At 52.0% G+C, this 17,391-nt stretch overlaps 1 protein-coding gene across 1 annotated transcript in view; it reads right to left on the bottom strand.

Moving 5' to 3' along the window:
• Positions 1-16,782, bottom strand: part of Nkain1 (sodium/potassium transporting ATPase interacting 1) — a 40,263-nt gene extending 23,481 nt beyond the window's left edge. The window contains exon 1 of the mRNA XM_059256147.1: positions 16,659-16,782. Within this exon, the coding sequence (XP_059112130.1) occupies positions 16,659-16,712 (54 nt within the window). The 5' untranslated portion in view covers positions 16,713-16,782. The remainder of the gene's footprint in view (positions 1-16,658) is intronic.
• Between the last annotated feature and the right edge of the window lie 609 nt (positions 16,783-17,391).

The raw sequence follows: 17,391 nt of genomic DNA, 5'->3' as shown, positions 1-17,391 counted from the left end.
CGATAGCCCGTGGGGCTACTGACCAGCAAACAGGCAGTGACAGGCTGAGCAGCTTGAAGTACCCGAGACTGATCACAAGCCTCTGGGGAGTCTAAGTCTGCAGCTACTCCCAGGTCCAGACCTTCCCTTAACATTCGGGGGCCTCAGGGCCAGGGAAGAGAAGGAACAGAGGCCCCCACGTTTGTATCTCAACAGCTGGGTGTAGTGGAGCATGCCTGTAATCCTGCGACTCTGAAGGCATAGGCCAGGTGATCGCTGCAGGTGTGAGACCAGCCTCAGCTACATACCAAGTTCCTCCCAGCCTGGGCTACACAGCAAGACCCTATTCTAAAAAACAAACAAGTTATGAACTAAGACAACAAAGCTTTCGGCAACAGCTGGACTTGGTCTGTCCCCTAGCAGCTGGCTTGCCTCTCCTGGGCTCTGCTGCTGAATGAGTAAGTAGACTCTTGTCTAAGAGAGAGGGGCTGTGGTCAGAGCAGGTCCCTTAGTAATGCCCAGGTCCCCTGTAAGGACTGTGGTGTCTGTTACGAGCAAACTGCTAAATCCTCACTGGACACACTTTCAGAGGAGAGTCTCAGGTTACAGAGGGGCAGTGCAGGGTTTGAAGAGCTTGGGGCTCAGCATCAGGAATACCAGGTTCAAGTCCCAACTCTACCACATATAACAAGTGCGGCCCAGAAAACTCCTCTATTGGGTCCAGCTTGCTCCTTGGCTGGACTGAGAAGTGAATACAAAGGCTTGAGAAAGGTCCATGCCCTCCTTACATAAAGACTTATCAGCTCCACGCTGACTCCAAGGGTATCTAAGAAGCTCTTTCCAGGGCATCTTCATCTCCATTTTTTTTTCTTCAAAATTGTTGTATGAGTGCGCTACTCTGTGTGTGTGTGTGTGTGTGTGTGTGTGTGTGTGTGTGTGTGTGTGTATGTGGCATGGCACACATGTGGAAGTCATGAGACAACTTTGTTCTCTCTACCTTCATAGGGTTCCAGGAACCTAACCTGGCGGGGGTGGGGGTGGTGGGGGTGGGGCAGAATTCCTTGGCAAGTATCCTTACCCACTGAGCCATCTAGCCTGCCCTTTGTTTTGTTTTGTGAGACAGTCTCATGAAGCCCAGGCTGGCTTTGAACTCACTATGTTGCAGCTGAGGCTGTCCTGGAGTTTATGAACCTCTTGCCTTCACCTCCTGAGGGCGAGGATGACGGCTGATGCTATGCTGGGCCATACTCAGGTCTTCATGCATGGTAGGCAAGCACTCTTCCAACTGAGCTACATCCCCTGCCCTGCATCTCTCTCTTCTGGTCCAGCACTCCTAGTACCTCCACATCACCACTGGCACCACTGAAACCCAGCACCTGGCACAGAGACCAACCAACGTCTCACCAGCCAAATGAATCATGAGGCCCTTCATCCAAGTACCTCACAGTCATCCAGGGCATTCAGTGGGCTATGCTTGGTGACAGGCTCTGGGAAAGGATCCCATTTACGCCTGGGGGCGGGGGGAGGCAGAAACAAGGAGTCAAGGAGAAAAGACTGGTCCATCAGATGAGGAGGAAACAGTGAATGCGGAGGCGGTGAACTGTGGAAGGACCTGGGTGCTCAGGTGAGCATGGCTGAACACGGGGACATGGATATGGTGAGAAGTCAAGACTGAAAGTCGAGGGCCAGTGAGATGGCTTAGTGGGTAAAGACAAATGCTGCCAGGCCTGACTGACGGACAGATCCCCAAGACCCACAGGACAGAAGAGAACCAACTCCCTAAAGCTGTCCTCTTGCCTCCACAGGCAAGCAAGCCATGGAGAGCAGACACACACTACACACACTACACACACACACACACACACACACACACACACACCCGACATGCACAAAATAAATAAGTAATGGAAAACAAAAAGAAAGCTCAGTAGGACAGCCTGAGCTGACCACAGTCTGGACCACTGATTTATTTAGTACCTGGACCAGCAGCAGCAGCAGCATTACCACCTGGGAAATCATTAGAAACTGGAATGCATGGGCCCTACTCCAGGTCTACTAACCAGAAGCTCTGGGGGATGAGATCTAGAAACAGTTTGTTTCTTTGAGACAAGATCTCACTATGTAGCCCAGGCTAGCCTTGTGGAGCTTGTCCTGCCCTGTCTCTAGGTGCTGGGATTACAGGTGCCGCCATCCCATCTCTCAGACATCTGCCAGCCCTCTGGGCAATCCTGATGCACACTTGAGAAGGTGGCTTCCAGCTTCACTTAGAAGACAGGAAGGCAGTGAGGAGTCATGGAGGGCTTTAGGCAGAGGGGGACAGGATCAACATTGCATTCTGTTAGGATTCGGTCAGCTGGTGAAGACGGACCCAGGGCTGATGGAGAAGGACAGGTAAGATGTAGCGGACCCACCTCCAGTCGGACAGAGTTGCAGTCAGCTGCACAATGGAGCTTTCTATTTGAAAGGGAGGGACCATGGCAAGTCATAGACCCCTGCTGGGCATGGGCCTGTTGCCAGGGTGACTACCTGTCACTCAGAGAAAAGGGGCAGGGCCCCACAGAGAGGTCAATGATGGGAAGCCGGTTGTCATGGCAATTTCCCCTAAGGTAGGTCAGGGAAAGGGAAGAAAGAAGGCTGGCTGTCTCCAGCTGCCCCAACATATCCCTTCATTTGCAGAAGGGAGTCCACTAAACTACGGGCCCCTAAGTTCTCCTCTGACTCCATCCAGCTCATCATCCCAGCTCTGCCATCTGGGCCCCAGGCACTCCCCTTCTCTCTCCATCAGGAAGCTACAACCTCTGATCTCAGCCCATGGGCTTGGGGCTGTCTCCATGGCTACAACCTTGGTAGCCATGGTGATCTCCCCTCAAGAGGCCAGGGCCTCTCATCCTCTAGGCCATGGCCTTCCTTTGCCAAGAATGCTGGGGTGGGAGCAGTGGCCAGTCTGGGGACAGTGACTCAAGTCAGAGGTGGGGCACAAGGCAAGAGAAACTGTAACAGAGATGTGCCATTCACAAGGAAGGACACACTGAACAGTGTTTCAAGGTCCCCAGCAAGGAAGCTCAGGATGATGAAGGCCCAACCTCAGGTAGATTTGGTCATGTCCTGAGTCTCAGTTGTCCCACCTATACATCAGAATCAATGTCTATACAATAGTGCTACCACCCGAGGTCACCAGAAAAGTCAGAAAATGGACCCGGAGGGAGGGGTCCTCCTTGACCCTCACAGAGGCACACTGAGTCCTGGTGGCTTCTCTTTGTTGGTGGGTCACCAAGGGGGAAAGAGCAGCCAACCTGGCTCAGAAACGTCCCATAAGGCTGAGCACGGTGAGCATGTCTTTAGTTCCAGCACTTGGGAGGTAGAAGCAAACAGATCTCTGGGAATTTGAAGCCAACTAACTAGTCTACATACCAAGTTCCAGGCCAGGCATCTGCTAAGTAGTGAGACACAATCTCAAAACAAAACAAAACAAAAAGCCCAGTAAGCATTGGCCAAGGGCCCCTTTGTTATTATTCTTTATTGTAATGGTTTGTTTTGGAGACAGCGTCTCAGGTAGCCCAGGATGGTCTCATACTTCCTATGTAGCTGAGGCTGACATTTACCTTGTGATCTTTCTGCCTCCGCCTCTCAAGTGCTTTCTGTTGGTTTCTGAGGCAATGTCTTACTATATGGCCTAGAGTAGCCTCAGCCTCTCCATCCTCCTGCCCTGGTCCCCAGAGATCTGGGATTATAGGTGTACACCACTACACTCGGCCTATTATTAATATTAATCATTTGGCAGTGACTGGAGCCTTGGCTGGTAAATGGCTCCCTCCAGGTGATTTATAATGTTCTGCCATCCTGGCAGTTCTCATTCACTAGTGTGCTAAGCGGGCTTGCTGGAAAGCAGGTGCCCACGAGGCTTTTTAGTTTTCTTGCAATGCCTGGCTGGGGATCCCTGGGAGGGTGAGCCCAAGAGCTCAGCAAAACTCAAACATTTGGGAGACTCCTCATAGGAATGCTTGACTGCGTGCATTGTGGAGAGCCTGCCTCCCGAGCCAGTCCAGTGCGGCACTTGAGTGCATCAGTGCCTCGGAGGGCAGTCCTTGTCCCTGCTGAGGGTGTCCCTGTCTCCATGAGTGAGCAGAAGCTGAGTGGCCACTGCAGAAGCTGGGGCTACAGGACCCCCAGGGCCGCCCCGCCCCTGCTGGAGAGAGGCGTGGCTCTAACTACGCTCTAATTGCTTTCTTCCAAGCAGTTTCTTGGGAACCAGGGAGTTCAGAGTTCATGAATAAATGAAGAGGGAGGAAGCAGGAAAGGATGTTTATTGATCCACAAATCTCTCCGTGCCAGAGTCTGCCCCACAAACGCTCGGGTCTGCAGTGGTGTGCAGTTTGGAATGTGTACAAACATGCTCATACACCACGGACAAACTCCTCTTTCTCCGTGACAGACTGACTGATGGCTACATCATCAATCCTAACCCGTGGGAGGCTGAGGTCCCATCATCACTTCCACAGTGAGTTTGAGGCTGGGCTACATGACATCTGGTCTCAAACAACAACAAAACCTTCTCACCTCACAACAAACTGGTCAGGCTTATGAGGGAGGCGGAGACAAGTGTCCCAAACTTACTTTGGGTCCCAGTTTCGGTGCTACCCCTAACTTACAGGACATTCTAGAACAGATCACAGATTATCTCCGGGCTTTAGTTTTTCTGGTTAGTGCCAGGGTGGAGTTGATGGGATTTTTTTTTTAAATCCAGTTTTTCCCATGCCAATTAGGGAACTGCAAAGTTAGAACAATCCTGAGCTTTGCCAGCTGGGCAACTGATCCTCCAACCAAATGCTGCACTCTCTCAGGAAAATTGGCAAGATGCTCCAGAGACATGATACCTCCTTAGGAATGAGATACAGAGTGGCTGAATGTCTGCTCTGCCCCTCAGGGGCTGTGAGGCCCTGGATAGGGCTCTTAAGCCTTCTGGGCCTCAAGCTGCTCCATCTATTACGTGGGAATGTGGAGAAGGTTCATGAAGGGCAGACAAGACTTGGTCTAGCACCCAGCACACAGTGCAGACTCTCCAAGGAGCAAATTGCCTACTGCAGTATAGGTCAGGTCACTAAGGTATTGGGCAGGGAGTGTGGTTCCTGGGCAGAGCCAGGTTCTGCTTTAATTATCAGCACTACAAAAGAAAACAAAACAAAACAAAAAACAAAAAAACAAAAAAAAAACAAATGCTGGGTGGTGGTGGTGCATGCCTTTAATCCGACCTAGCATTTGGGAGGCAGAGACAAGCAGATCTTTGTGAGATAGAGGCCAGCCTGGTCTACAGAGTGAGTTCCAGGACAGTCAGGGCTACACAGAGAAACCCTGTCTCAAAAAACAACAAAACCAACCAAACAAAAACCCCAACCAAGCTAGCTGATGTCAAGGCAATCTGATCAACACCATGCATTAAGTGACCTACTCTGCCTGACCCATCAGTGTTCCTAGGGGCTAGCTCATAGTAGGCGCTCATAAATGATACTGGGGGGTGGGCTGGAGACACAGCTCTTAACAAGAGCACCGGATGCTCTCGCAGAGGATCTGGGTTTGGCTCACAACCACCTGTACCTCCAGTTCCAGGGGATTAGATAATTTCCCTGAGCTTCCTCGGGCTCCTAAATGCATGTGATGCACATATTCAGGCAAGCTTGCACATAACACATAATTTTTTTAAACAAAATTATGTTCTTGGGCCAGTGAAACGGCATAGCAGGAAAAGGGGCTTGTAATGAAAGTCGGATAACTTGAGTTTGAACCCATATATAGAGGGAAGGAGAGAACCAGCTCTGACCTCCACACGTGCACTGTGGCACCCATATACACACATCATAATAATAACAATAAACACACAATAATATTCTCAACTACAGAAAAACAGAGCAAAACCAAAAAAGAAAAGCTGGGCATGGTGGTGCACACCTGTAACCCCAGCACTTGGGAGGTAGGAGCAGAAGAATCAAGAGTTCGAGATCACCCTTGACTATCAACTTGTGGGCAGGCGGACTACAAGACCCCATCTCAAAACAGTAACAGAGGCTCTGCTTCTACCGACCCAGGTAGGGTTTGCTGGGTAGATAACTAGATCCAAGTTTCCCCCTCTCCCCCAGGATTACAGCATAGTGCTGGGTCTGAGGGACCTGAGCATCCGGGCCAGGTAGGAACGGCAGGGATCCTCAGCACATATCAGTGGAAGGAAATCTTTTAAACCTGTCTTTACTTCTACTAAGAGCCACAGTGTACGGGGTTGGAGAGATACCTCAGAGGTTAAGAGCACTGGCTGTCTTCCAGAGGACTCAGTTGCCAGCACCCACACAGTGGCTCACAACTGTCTGTAACTCCAGTTCCAGGGTATCCAAGCCCTCTTCTGGCCTCTGCAGACATTGCATGCATGTGGCACACAGACATACATGCAGGCAAAACACTCATACACACATTTTTTTGTTTGTTTGTTTTTTGTTTTTCGAGACAGGGTTTCTCTGTGTAGTTTTGGTGCCTGTCATGGAACTCACTCTGTAGCCCAGGCTGGCCTCAAACTCACAGAGATCTGCCTGGCTCTGCCTCCCGAGTGCTGGGATTAAAGGTGTGCACCACCACCACCCCACTCACACACACATTTTAAAAAAGGAAACCGCAATGCGGAACCCTGACTTTGGGCACCAGATAGATGGCACTCTGTGGTTCTGCCCATTCTTGGAGTCCTCAGCTGGGAAAAGGTAATGCTGTTGTGGGGACTTGACACGATCCTGGTGAAGCCCTATGGGGTGGATCCCAGCCCTGGTACTACTGCCTGGTGTGACTCAGTAGTCCTCAGATGCTGTTTCTGTAAGAGGGATGGTGTCTGTCCACTAGGCATGGGTCCCCATGTAGGAGCAGAGGGAAAATACATGGGCTATAGCAGGTTGAGCAGTTACAACCCGAAATGCGTCCTAAAAGCTTGTCAACTTCTATGGAGAGACTTTGTGGTCCATTTCACATGAGGGGAAACGAAGTCCCAGGGAGGGATGGGAGTTGTCTAAGGTCACAGAGTCCGATACTATGAAAAGCCAGGAACAGCAAGAGTGTCCACACCCTGACCTCTCCAATGACTCGGAGATGCTGGAACAGATTTCCACAAGACTGGGCCATCCTGCTCATGGCTGGAGGACTCTAGGCGACCCGACGCTCCCTAGTGCTCAGGGACTGTTGAGGGGCTTCCTGGACTGGCTTGTGCAGGGAGGAGCGCTGGAGGACTGGAAGGGCTGACCCATCCTCAGGACGCATCCAGCTAGCACCTCCACTCTCAAGGTGGCCGAGAGGCCGTGCAAACACTCCAGGAGCCCAGGACCATTTGTCAGCTTTGCATGGTGGCGGCAGGCTCATCTCCATGGCAACAGTGCAGTGTGAAGGCATCTCGGCATCATTAGGGAGTGCGTAGAGTAGTATAAACAGAGGCCGCAGTAGATTATACGCCTGTTATGAGCAGTCTCGGGCTCGGAGCATTGGTAATTATGCCTAATTGTGCATTTAATTGTGTAATTGAAAACCCACATCTCTGGTTCAGGCTGGGGCTGCAGAACCTGCCCCCTTCCCCAAAGCAAAGAAGACTTAGGAGCCAACCCGGACTCTGGGAAACTAAGGTTGCCTCTTCTCAGGGGGGGGGGGGGGGTAAAATGTCCACATACTCTCATTTTTCTGCTTCCAAGGTCCAGAACTCCACCAGGCCCGGAACTAGGGAGGGGTCAGAAAGGCACAGGCTCAGAGTAGAGGGTCCTGAGAATATATTTTTCATTATTTGTTACAGCATTTGATGCTACTGGCACTGTCCTCTAAAGACCCACCATCTGGCGGTTCCAGAGACCTGGGTCATCTTCAGATTTATTACATGTCCAGGAAGCTACCCAGCCTGCCCATGAACCTAGTCATCACTGTAGACAGCTAACTCGCCACTTGGTTATTAGCCCCAACCCAGATGGCCACTGGCTTTTGGAAGGGGTGCAGGATGAGGTTGAAGCAGGGTCTGTAGCTCAGTCTGCCCTAGACCTCATTATATAGCCTAGGCTGTCCTTGAACCCTCAGTGATTCAGAGCTGGGCCTCCATAGAGTTTGAAAACACTGATGGAGTCCAATGCCTCCTCCAATCCCCCATTTAATAGACTGGGAAAATTAAGTCTAGAAAGTTGTACTGCGAGTGAGTGTCAGGATCCAGGGCTCTAGGTCATTTCAAACCCCATGATGAACCAGCCCAACTTCAGGTCACACTCTTACGGTCCTGTGTGACTGCTGCTGTCATTCTCTTATTTTACAGCTCAAGGAGCAGCAAGTCCCATGATTAGACAGAACTGTTGCTCCACCTGCTCCTCCACCGCTGAGGAAGGAGACAGGCTTTTCCTGTCCTATAGCATCCAGCAGAACCTTTGGGCTCTGATCTTCTGCACTCAAGGGGATTTTCCAACCATGCGGATGCAGGTTATGATTACCCCAGTTTAGAACTGTGAATGAAGGTGGAAGCCCAGAAACAATGTCTTGCCCAAGGTCACTGGGCTACAAGGCAGGACTGGAACTCAGAGCCCAGGCTTATCTTGATCCCGAGTTCTCCCAATCCACACCTGAATCCCTTACATCTATCAGCTTTTTTGAGATGCAGGGCCAGGAAACTAGAAATCTACCAACAAGGCTAACAGTTCATCCCAAACCTGTGTTCAATTTCCCACCCTGCTGGCAGAAATGAATGTCCCCAGAAAGGAGGTGTGTGTTGACACTCAACGCTCTCAGTCAGTCTCCGAATGACCCCTGTCACTCTCTAGGTTAGGTGGGTGTGGGGGGTGGGTGGGAGATGAGGTCAAGGACAAGACACAACTCTACTCCATGGCTTGGAGCCTCTTCCTCCTCCTTTTTAACAGGGTATTATGCAGTCCAGGCTGGCCTCAGACTCACTATGTAGTCAAAGATAACCTGGACTTCTGGTCTACCTTAACTTCCTGAAGTGTGTGCACATACTACCGTATTGAGTTTATGTGGTGCTGGGACTGAACCGAAGGCTTCATGCACGCAGGACATCAGGCTTGGCAACAGTGTCTTTACCAGATACAGCATTTCACTGCCCTCTTCCCTTTAAAGATATTGTTATTTTTGTTTGTTTGTTTTGTTTTGTTTTTGTTTTTCGAGACAGGGTTTCTCTGTGTAGCTTTGCGCCTTTTCCTGGAACTCACTTGGTAGCCCAGGCTGGCCTGGAACTCACAGAGATCCGCCTGGCTCTGCCTCCCGAGTGCTGGGATTAAAGGCGTGCACCACCAACGCCCAGCTAAGATATTATTATTGTAGGGGATGGAGGGATGGCTCAGTAGTTAAGAGCACTGGCAGCTCTTCCAGAGGACCTGGATTCGATTCCCAGCACCCACATGGTGGCTCACAACTGCCCCACAAATCCAGTTCAGGGAACCTGGGCTTCTGTGGATAGCACGTACACACACGGCACACAGACATACACAAAAGCAAAACACAAGTACACACAAAATAAAATAAAATTGAAAAAAATATATTTGTGTGTGTGTGTGTGTGTGTGTGTGTGTGTGTGTGTGTGTATACATGATGGAAGGGCCTATGTGCTACAGGGCACAAATGGAGGTCAGAGGACAATTTGTGGAGTCAATTTCTCTCCCCACACCTTTATGTGGGTTCTGGGAACTGAACTCAAGTTGCCAGGCTTGCTTAGCAAAGTTCTTTTGCCAGCTGAGCAATATTACTGGCCTCTTTTTCTGTTGTTGTTTCATTTTCTTCTTGAAATAGGGCTTCATTCTGGAGCCCTGGAACTTGCTATGTAGACCAGGCTGGCCTCAGACTCACAGAGATCCTCATGCCTCTGTCTTCTAGACTGTTGAGATTAGAGATAGAGCACCACCAAGTTCAGATTTTTTTTTTTTTTTTTGTAGTTTTTGTTTTGTTTTGAGACAGGGTCTCACTATACTATGTTGCTCTGGCTGTCCTGGAACTCACTCCGTAGACCAGGCTGGCCTCAAACTCAGAGGTTCATCTGCCTCTGCCTCCTGATTGCTGAGATGAAAGGTGTGCGCCACCACTCTTGGCTCTTGTGTATGTGGTTTTCTGTTTGCTTGTTTTAAGACAGGGTCTTACTTTATAGCCTGGGCTGGCCTGGAATTCACTATGTAGAGCAGACTGGCCTCAAACTCTCAGCAACCCCTGTCCCGGCCTCTTGAGTGCCAAGCTATAGAGGCCGTCACTTATTTACTATACAGTTGTGAACAGACCAGATAACATCAAGGGGCAGGCATCTAACACCATGCCAGGCTCACAGCAGATCCCATAGAAAGACGAGATTATTCCCCACCCAGTCCCAAACCTTCCACATAAAGAGACAAAGTCTTGGGCACGGTGCATTCCTATAATCCCAGGGACAGGGAAGCAAGAGGATCAGGAGTTTGAGGCCAGCCTGGGATACATAAGACCCTGCCTTAAAAACAAAAACAATAAAAACCCCAAAACTACAGAATGAAGGAAGGAGAGGAGAGAGAGAGAGAGAGAGAGAGAGAGAGAGAGAGAGGGAGAGAGGGAAGAGGAAGAGAGCTGGAGAGATGATTCAGTGGTTCAGAACATTTGCTATTCTTTCAGAGGACTGGAGTTCGATTCCCAGCACCCACATCAGGTGATTCCCAACACCCCTGTAGCTCTTGCTCTTGGGAGATCTGACACCTCTGACCACTGAGAGAACCTGCAGTCAACACACACATAATTAAAAATAAATCTTTTAGCAGGGCGGTGGTGGCACATGCCTTTAATCCCAGCACTTGAGAGGCAGAGGTAGGTGGATCTCCGAGTTTGAGGCCAGCCTGGGCTACAGAGTGAGTTCTAGGACAACTAGGGCTACTCAGAGAAACCCTGTCTCAAACAAACAAATAATAATAAAAAGTAAAAAGGAGGCGGCAGAGAACTATGACAAACTTGGATAAACATGGATCATTTATAGGAATGACCTTGATCAGTAAAACCTCTGATCTAGGCAGAGATGGGGCTGAGTGACCAGTCCAAATAGCATCGGACTGTGGGGAGTGCGTCCCCAGGCAGGTTCGTGCCCGACACTGTCAGGCCATCATCTCACTGCATCCCCAGACTGCCATGCAGCAGAAGTGCTGCTTTAACTATGTCACAGGTGAGAAGGAGGCAGCAACGTTTGCCTGGTCACAGAGACGGGCTTCTGACTCCGCCATTCACTGTCCCACCCACCCTGCAGAGAGGCCATCCCTGGCCCCCAGAGCCCTCTGGCCTCAGTCTGTCCATCTGCTCAAGGGAACAGATCTCCCAGCTTCATTCTGTCCACAAGGAACTGACGCACAGAAGTGACCGGGAAATTTTCACACCCCTAACTCTGAAGCCAGGCCTAGGACCTCAAGCCCCAGGTGAAGAGTCAGCTCCTTCCTTCGAATGAGCCACACACTTGCAGCTGCAGCTGCTGTGGAGCGCAGGCCCCTAGAGCCGCCCCCCTCCATCCTCACCATCACTATCGCTAATAACAACATCCATCAGCTTGACCATGTTTCACGCCATTACTCTCGGCTCAGCTGGAAGCCGAGTTATTTCCCCCTCACTCACCCACCACCTTCCAGAAAGCAAAGAGCTTTTTCAGAAGGGAGGGGGAGGATTCCAATATTTTTTCTGAGTACCTACTATGCACCTGGCACCTGGCTAAGAAAAACCTTTCTATCACTCTGTGAGGCGGGGACCAGACTTAGAACCTGGGGCCTATGGAGAATGCATCAGCCCAAGGTCACACAGAGTTGGAACAAGACCCACCACAGTAGGAAGCCCTTATCAGCTCAGAGTGGAGATAGGACACATGAGACCATTAACACCTCATTTCAGACAGGAAACTGAAAACTGGGACTGTATGATGTCACGACCTTTTTTAAGGGGCAGAAAAGGGCTGACATTCAGGTTCTGTCACCAACCAGCTTGGTGACCTTGGGCAAACTTCCTCACCCCTGGGCACCTCAATTTCCTCATCTGAAAAAGGGGATAATAAAACCATCCGTCCCAGAGCTTGGAATGAAGATAATGGGAAGGGTAGAGGCAGGAAAATGGCTAGCGTTTATTGATCGTTTAACATGTAGCAGGCACTCTGCCAAGCACTTTACATATGTAAGCTCATTTGGTTAAATGAGGTAATGCATACAAAGTGCTTAGCACAGGCCTCCTGAAACGGGAATGATAATGATGATGATGAAGAAACTGATGAGTCCCTGGGGCAAACGGCCCTGGTCCATCCCCTTACCGGAAGACCAGAGTGGCCATGGGAGCTTGGGAAGGAGGTGAGAAGAGAGAGGAAATATGCAAATGAGTGAAAAGCAGAGGGAGTGAACAGAATTAATAACATCAACATGTTACAGTAATTAGAACCCAGAAAACCAAAGGGCCAGGGAGGTTCTGAGAACAGAGGGAACTACAAAACCTCCACACCAGCCCAGATGTCCTCTCAGATCCCAGTCAGGGAGAGCTAGGACCCCGGGAACTACAAAACCTCCACACCAGCCCAGATGTCCTCTCAGATCCCAGTCAGGGAGAGCTGGGACCCCAGAAACTACAAAACCTCCACACCATCCCAGATGTCCTCTCAGATCCCAGTCAGGGAGAGCTGGGACCCCAGAAACCAGGCTTCAAGTTCTCCATACTTCATAGATGGGGAAAAATCAAAACAAACAGGTGAAACAAGTGCACATACAGGATGTTGAGGGCAGAGTGGGGCTAGAATCCAGTCCTCCTGCTCATCTGTTCAGGGTCCCCGTACCTGCCACTTCCTGCAAAAGAAGGCACAAGGCCCCTGTATATGCTTACGTTACGACTCCGGGGAGGCAACCCCTATAATAACCTAAGGATCAGGAACTTGGGGGCCAGGAGATAGCTCAGTCAATCCTTATGCTTGACACATAAGCTGTTTAATCCCCAGCACCCACATAAAAGAGGCGGGTGCAGCTGCATGTGTAAGGCAGGGACAGGAGGCTCTCTGGTGTTTGCGGGCCTGCCAGGTTAGCGAATCAGTGAGATCTAGGGTCAGTGGGAGGCACCTTAGGGTACAAAAGGTGGAAGGGGCTGAGGGAAACACCGACATCAGCAACTGTTAATACAGGACAGACAACAAGGCTGAGCTTTGGAGAAGGGAAGCAGTGCGTAGTGGCACATGTCTGAAATCGAGGCCAGCCTGGTCTACAGAGTGACTTCCAGGACAGCCAACATCACACAGAGAAACCCAGTCTCAAAATTAAAAACAACAGCAACAAACAAAAGAACAAAAACAACAACAAGCGAGCAAGATGGCTCAGAGGGTAAAGGTGCTTGCTGCCAACCCAGACAACTTCAGTTCGATCACTGGGACCCACGTGGCAGAAGGAGAGAACCAACTCTTGCAAACTGTCCTCTGACCTCCACACGCATGCCGCAGCATCTGCACACACATACACTAAATAAACGATTAAAATTAAAAAAAAAAAAAAAAAAAAAAGAGGAAGAGAGAGGCAGAGACACTTATCCAAGATCACACAGCCAGGAAGTGACGGAGATCTGGAACCCAGATGACTGTTCAAAGTCCAGAGCCTCCGTTATTACCCTACACTGGTCCAGCTCAATGACACAGTCCCAATCCCCTTCCTCTAGGGCTCCATTCCCCTTGTGTTCCACCCCTTTGCTCAAACAACTCCACCCACAGAAGGGTTTGGAACTGGCTTGCTTTGTTACGATGCCTAAACTCCACTGGAAAAAGAAAACGATCCTTTCTTTTCTTACATTTTACAGCTGAAAAACAGCTAACTGCCTCTTTAACACCTCAGTCCTCTGGATGAGAAAGCTGAGCCTTCTTCTCCCCTCAGGCTGGTATATTCACCATCCTGAGAGCACATTCTGGAAGCTGCCAGGCTGCAGGGGCTCTAGGGGGTTAGTGAGTGACAGCTGGGGGGACCCTCTCTGCAATCGGCTCAGACAGAGCCACAGAGCCAAGAGACCAATTTTCAAGTCATACCTCTCCCCCCACCCCCCTACCCCGCCCCCCAGCGCTTCCTAAATTGTCTCATGTAGCCTGCACAAGCTGCCCAAGCCACCCAGGCAGGGTGTGGGAGAAGTGGAATCCCACCCAGGTCCTGTCTAACGCATCTCTGTGCTGGTGAAAGAATGGGTGTTGCTTTGGCTGGGAAAGCTTGGAGGCCGGGAGACCCCCTGTACCACACTTCTGCTTCCCAAGATGGGTGAGCACGTCTCTAAGGACCCTGGTGTACCAAAGCCAGAGCTGCTTCTGCTGTAGCTAAGGCAACAGAGGAGGCTGGTCCCATGCCTGGATCCCAGTGCGTGGATCCCTTTGAGCAAGTTGCATCCCTGGGTCACAATGAAGGTTAAACGATTTGACTCAGGGACAAAGCCCTCGCAGGAGTAGCTGGCACCAGTGTGATAGGAACAGAGTGAGCATGGGACAAACTGCTTCAGGGCCACCTACGGAAGGGCATCAGGCAGAGAGAGAAGAAAACTGGTTCTGATTTCCACTCTACGAGCACATATTTATTCACTTCATAAAAATGCACATTGTTTCTTAAGTTTAAAAAATGTGGTTTAAAGCTGGGCAGTGGTGGCGCACGCTTTTAATCCCAGCACTAGGGAGGCAGAGGCAGGAGGATTCCTGAGTTCAAGGCCAGCCTGGTTTACGTAGTGAGAGTTCCAGGACAGCCAGAGCTATACAGTGAGACCCTGTCTTGAAAAAAACAAAACAAAACGAACAGACAAAAAAAAATTAGTTTAAAATTTAAGCCAGCCCTCCAGTAATCCCATCACTGGAGGGGGTGGGGGTGGGGCTGAGCTGGAAGACTGCTGAGAGTTCAAGACCTGCCTGGACTGCAGAGTTAGAACTTGTCTCAAACAAACAAACACAACAAGCAAACAAAAACCAGAAAGGGATCCTTAGGCCTAGAGAGACGGCTCAGCAGTTAAGAGTGCACTGCTTTTGTGGAGGACCTGAGTTTGGTTCTGAGCATTCACCACCTGTAAACCCAGCTCCAGGGGCCCTGGTGGCCTCTTCAGGATACTTGAAGCACCTGCACCCACACATGCACACACAGACGCACACAATTTTAAAATTAATAAATCTTTGAAAACCTCTGAAAAGTTTGAGGATTTCTTGGCATTTTATGTTCCTCAAAACAGACACAGGAGAATGCTTCAGCTGTGAACCCAGATTTGCCAAATAACCGGTTCTTCATTTAGCTTACAAATATTAATGAGGTGTCAAGCTCCGTCCAGCTGTTGGGGATTTACCAAGAACAAAGTGGGCTATTTCTGCCCTTTTGGAGTTTTCATCCTATCTGGTGATTAACCACCACCACCACCACCCACCATCTTTGAGAATGGACGCTTGACAGGCCTGGAGGCTTTGTGAGGGGAAGATACACCAATCTTGGGGTAGAGGAGGGTCTAGTGTAGCCCAAGAGGACAATGCTGTGGATGGCAGGCTTGAGGCTGGTTGCTCAAAAGGAAAATTGAGAGGACAGGGCCACCTACACACCCCGCTCAAAGCCCCTCCATCATCCTCTGCACTTGTGTGTGTGTGGGGGGGGGGGGGCACATGCAGGCCAGAAAGCAGACCCAGATGCAGGGACCCACGGGACTGAGGCTAAGGCACCCGAACCCCGGCTCCTCCTTAGACCCGAACCCCGGCTCGTCCTTAGACCCGAGCGCTGCCCGCAGTTCCTACCCAACACTGCCCAGAGAAGTAAAGCCCATAGGTGCTGGAACCCTGCTCCAAGGGAGGAAGGACACCCCGGCCTCTCCTCTATCACCTTCTCAATTCACAGGCCAGGACCTTAGTTACTCTTAGCCTCCAGATTCACTCTGCTGCCCCCCCAACCCTTGGTCAAAGACCTCATTTTCCCATATTGGGGCCAACACAGAGCCCCCAGATGATCTGATTCTTCCCAGGACACCTAAGTGTCTCCATCCAATGGGACCAGGGAACTCTTTACCTGACCCCACCCCGCTGCTGATGGAACAGATGGCTCCTGGGACGTTGGGGGACTCGGTGGCCAGATCAAAGCCACAGAGTGGGTCCCGTGCCTGCCAGGTCAAGATACATCAATTCCTGGTGACCCTCCTCAAGGAGGTGGCTCTCCACTCAGGACACCCAGTCAGGAGGGTTCCGGGAGGCAGAAAAGAAGCACAAAGGACGGCTGAGGGTTCTTAAGAGTCTCGGGTCCCACCATACAAACAGGAAGCAGAAATGGCCAGAATTCTAAAAACATTCCAGAGACACACACACACAGAGGAGCAGAAAGAGACTTTGTGAGAGACACTCACAGGGGCGGAGCCCAGAGGACTGGGGTTCCCTCGGACCAGCGATTTGGGGGGGAACATGCGGTCAAGGACCTCGCCGAGTGCACAGATCAGCCTCGGACACACCCCCAGACCCAAGGGAGCCACAGTCCCGGGGCGCAGCCCCAGCGGGAGCCCACGCGCACCGTGCGAGCGGACGCGTGCAGCCCGGGCGCGCTGGACCGTGCGCGCGAGCGCGGGGCTGAGGCGAGGAGCGCACACAAAGGGACAAGCCGGCCCGCGCGGGGCAGGCTCCGCCCGGCCACCCCGCACCCCGGGTGGCGCCCACGCGCGGCCGCGGCCCCACCCCGCCCCGCGCGGCTCACCAGCTGCAGGCAGCAGAAGGCGACCAGCGTGCAGCGCCCGCTGCACTTGCCCATGGCTCCTCCTCGCGCCGCGCGGGGCCGCGTCGTCCCGATGGCGCCCCGGGGCGGCGGGGCCGGCGACTAGGGCCGGATCCCCAGAGCCGCGGCCGGCCGCCCGCGCCCCGAGTGCATGGTGCGCCCGGTCCGCGCGGGCTCCGCCGCGCCTCCTTTGTCTGCGGCCGGCCGTCGGCACACCTCCCGCCCGCGGCGCTGGCCAGCGCTCAGCGGCCCCCGCAGGCACCGAGCGCGGCGCGGTGCAGGACTGCCCAGCTGGGGCAGCCGCCCGGGCGCTCGGCGGCTGCCGCTTCCCGGCCCACCACGTGGCTCGGCCGCCACCCGGGAGGGAGGCGAGGGAGGGGCGGAAGAGCGAGGGGGGCGGGGGAGGGGAGGGGCGTGGAGCGAAGTGGAAGAGTGCGAGTCCTGCGCGCTGGCAGCTCTGGTCGCACCGAGACTGCCGTTCGCGGGCTGTGTCACCTTGGGCAGATCACATTACCTCTCTGGACCATCCCCGGATTGGGAGGGGGGGGGCTCAAGGAGCAAAGTAGGAAAAAGTCCCTTGCAGGCTGTCCTGTAAACCCAGCGTTAGCCCTTAACCTGGCCCGCTGAGGTAGGGAGCTGGAGCCACCCTGCCAGGGGAACCCTGGGGTTCCAACTTGGTGTTCTCAACACAGTTTGCCAGCCCTCCCGGTTTCCT

This window comes from Peromyscus eremicus, chromosome 2 (genome assembly GCF_949786415.1).
Source record: "Peromyscus eremicus chromosome 2, PerEre_H2_v1, whole genome shotgun sequence".
Taxonomy (NCBI): Eukaryota; Metazoa; Chordata; class Mammalia; order Rodentia; family Cricetidae; genus Peromyscus; species Peromyscus eremicus.
This window is presented reverse-complemented; position numbering and strand designations above follow the sequence as displayed.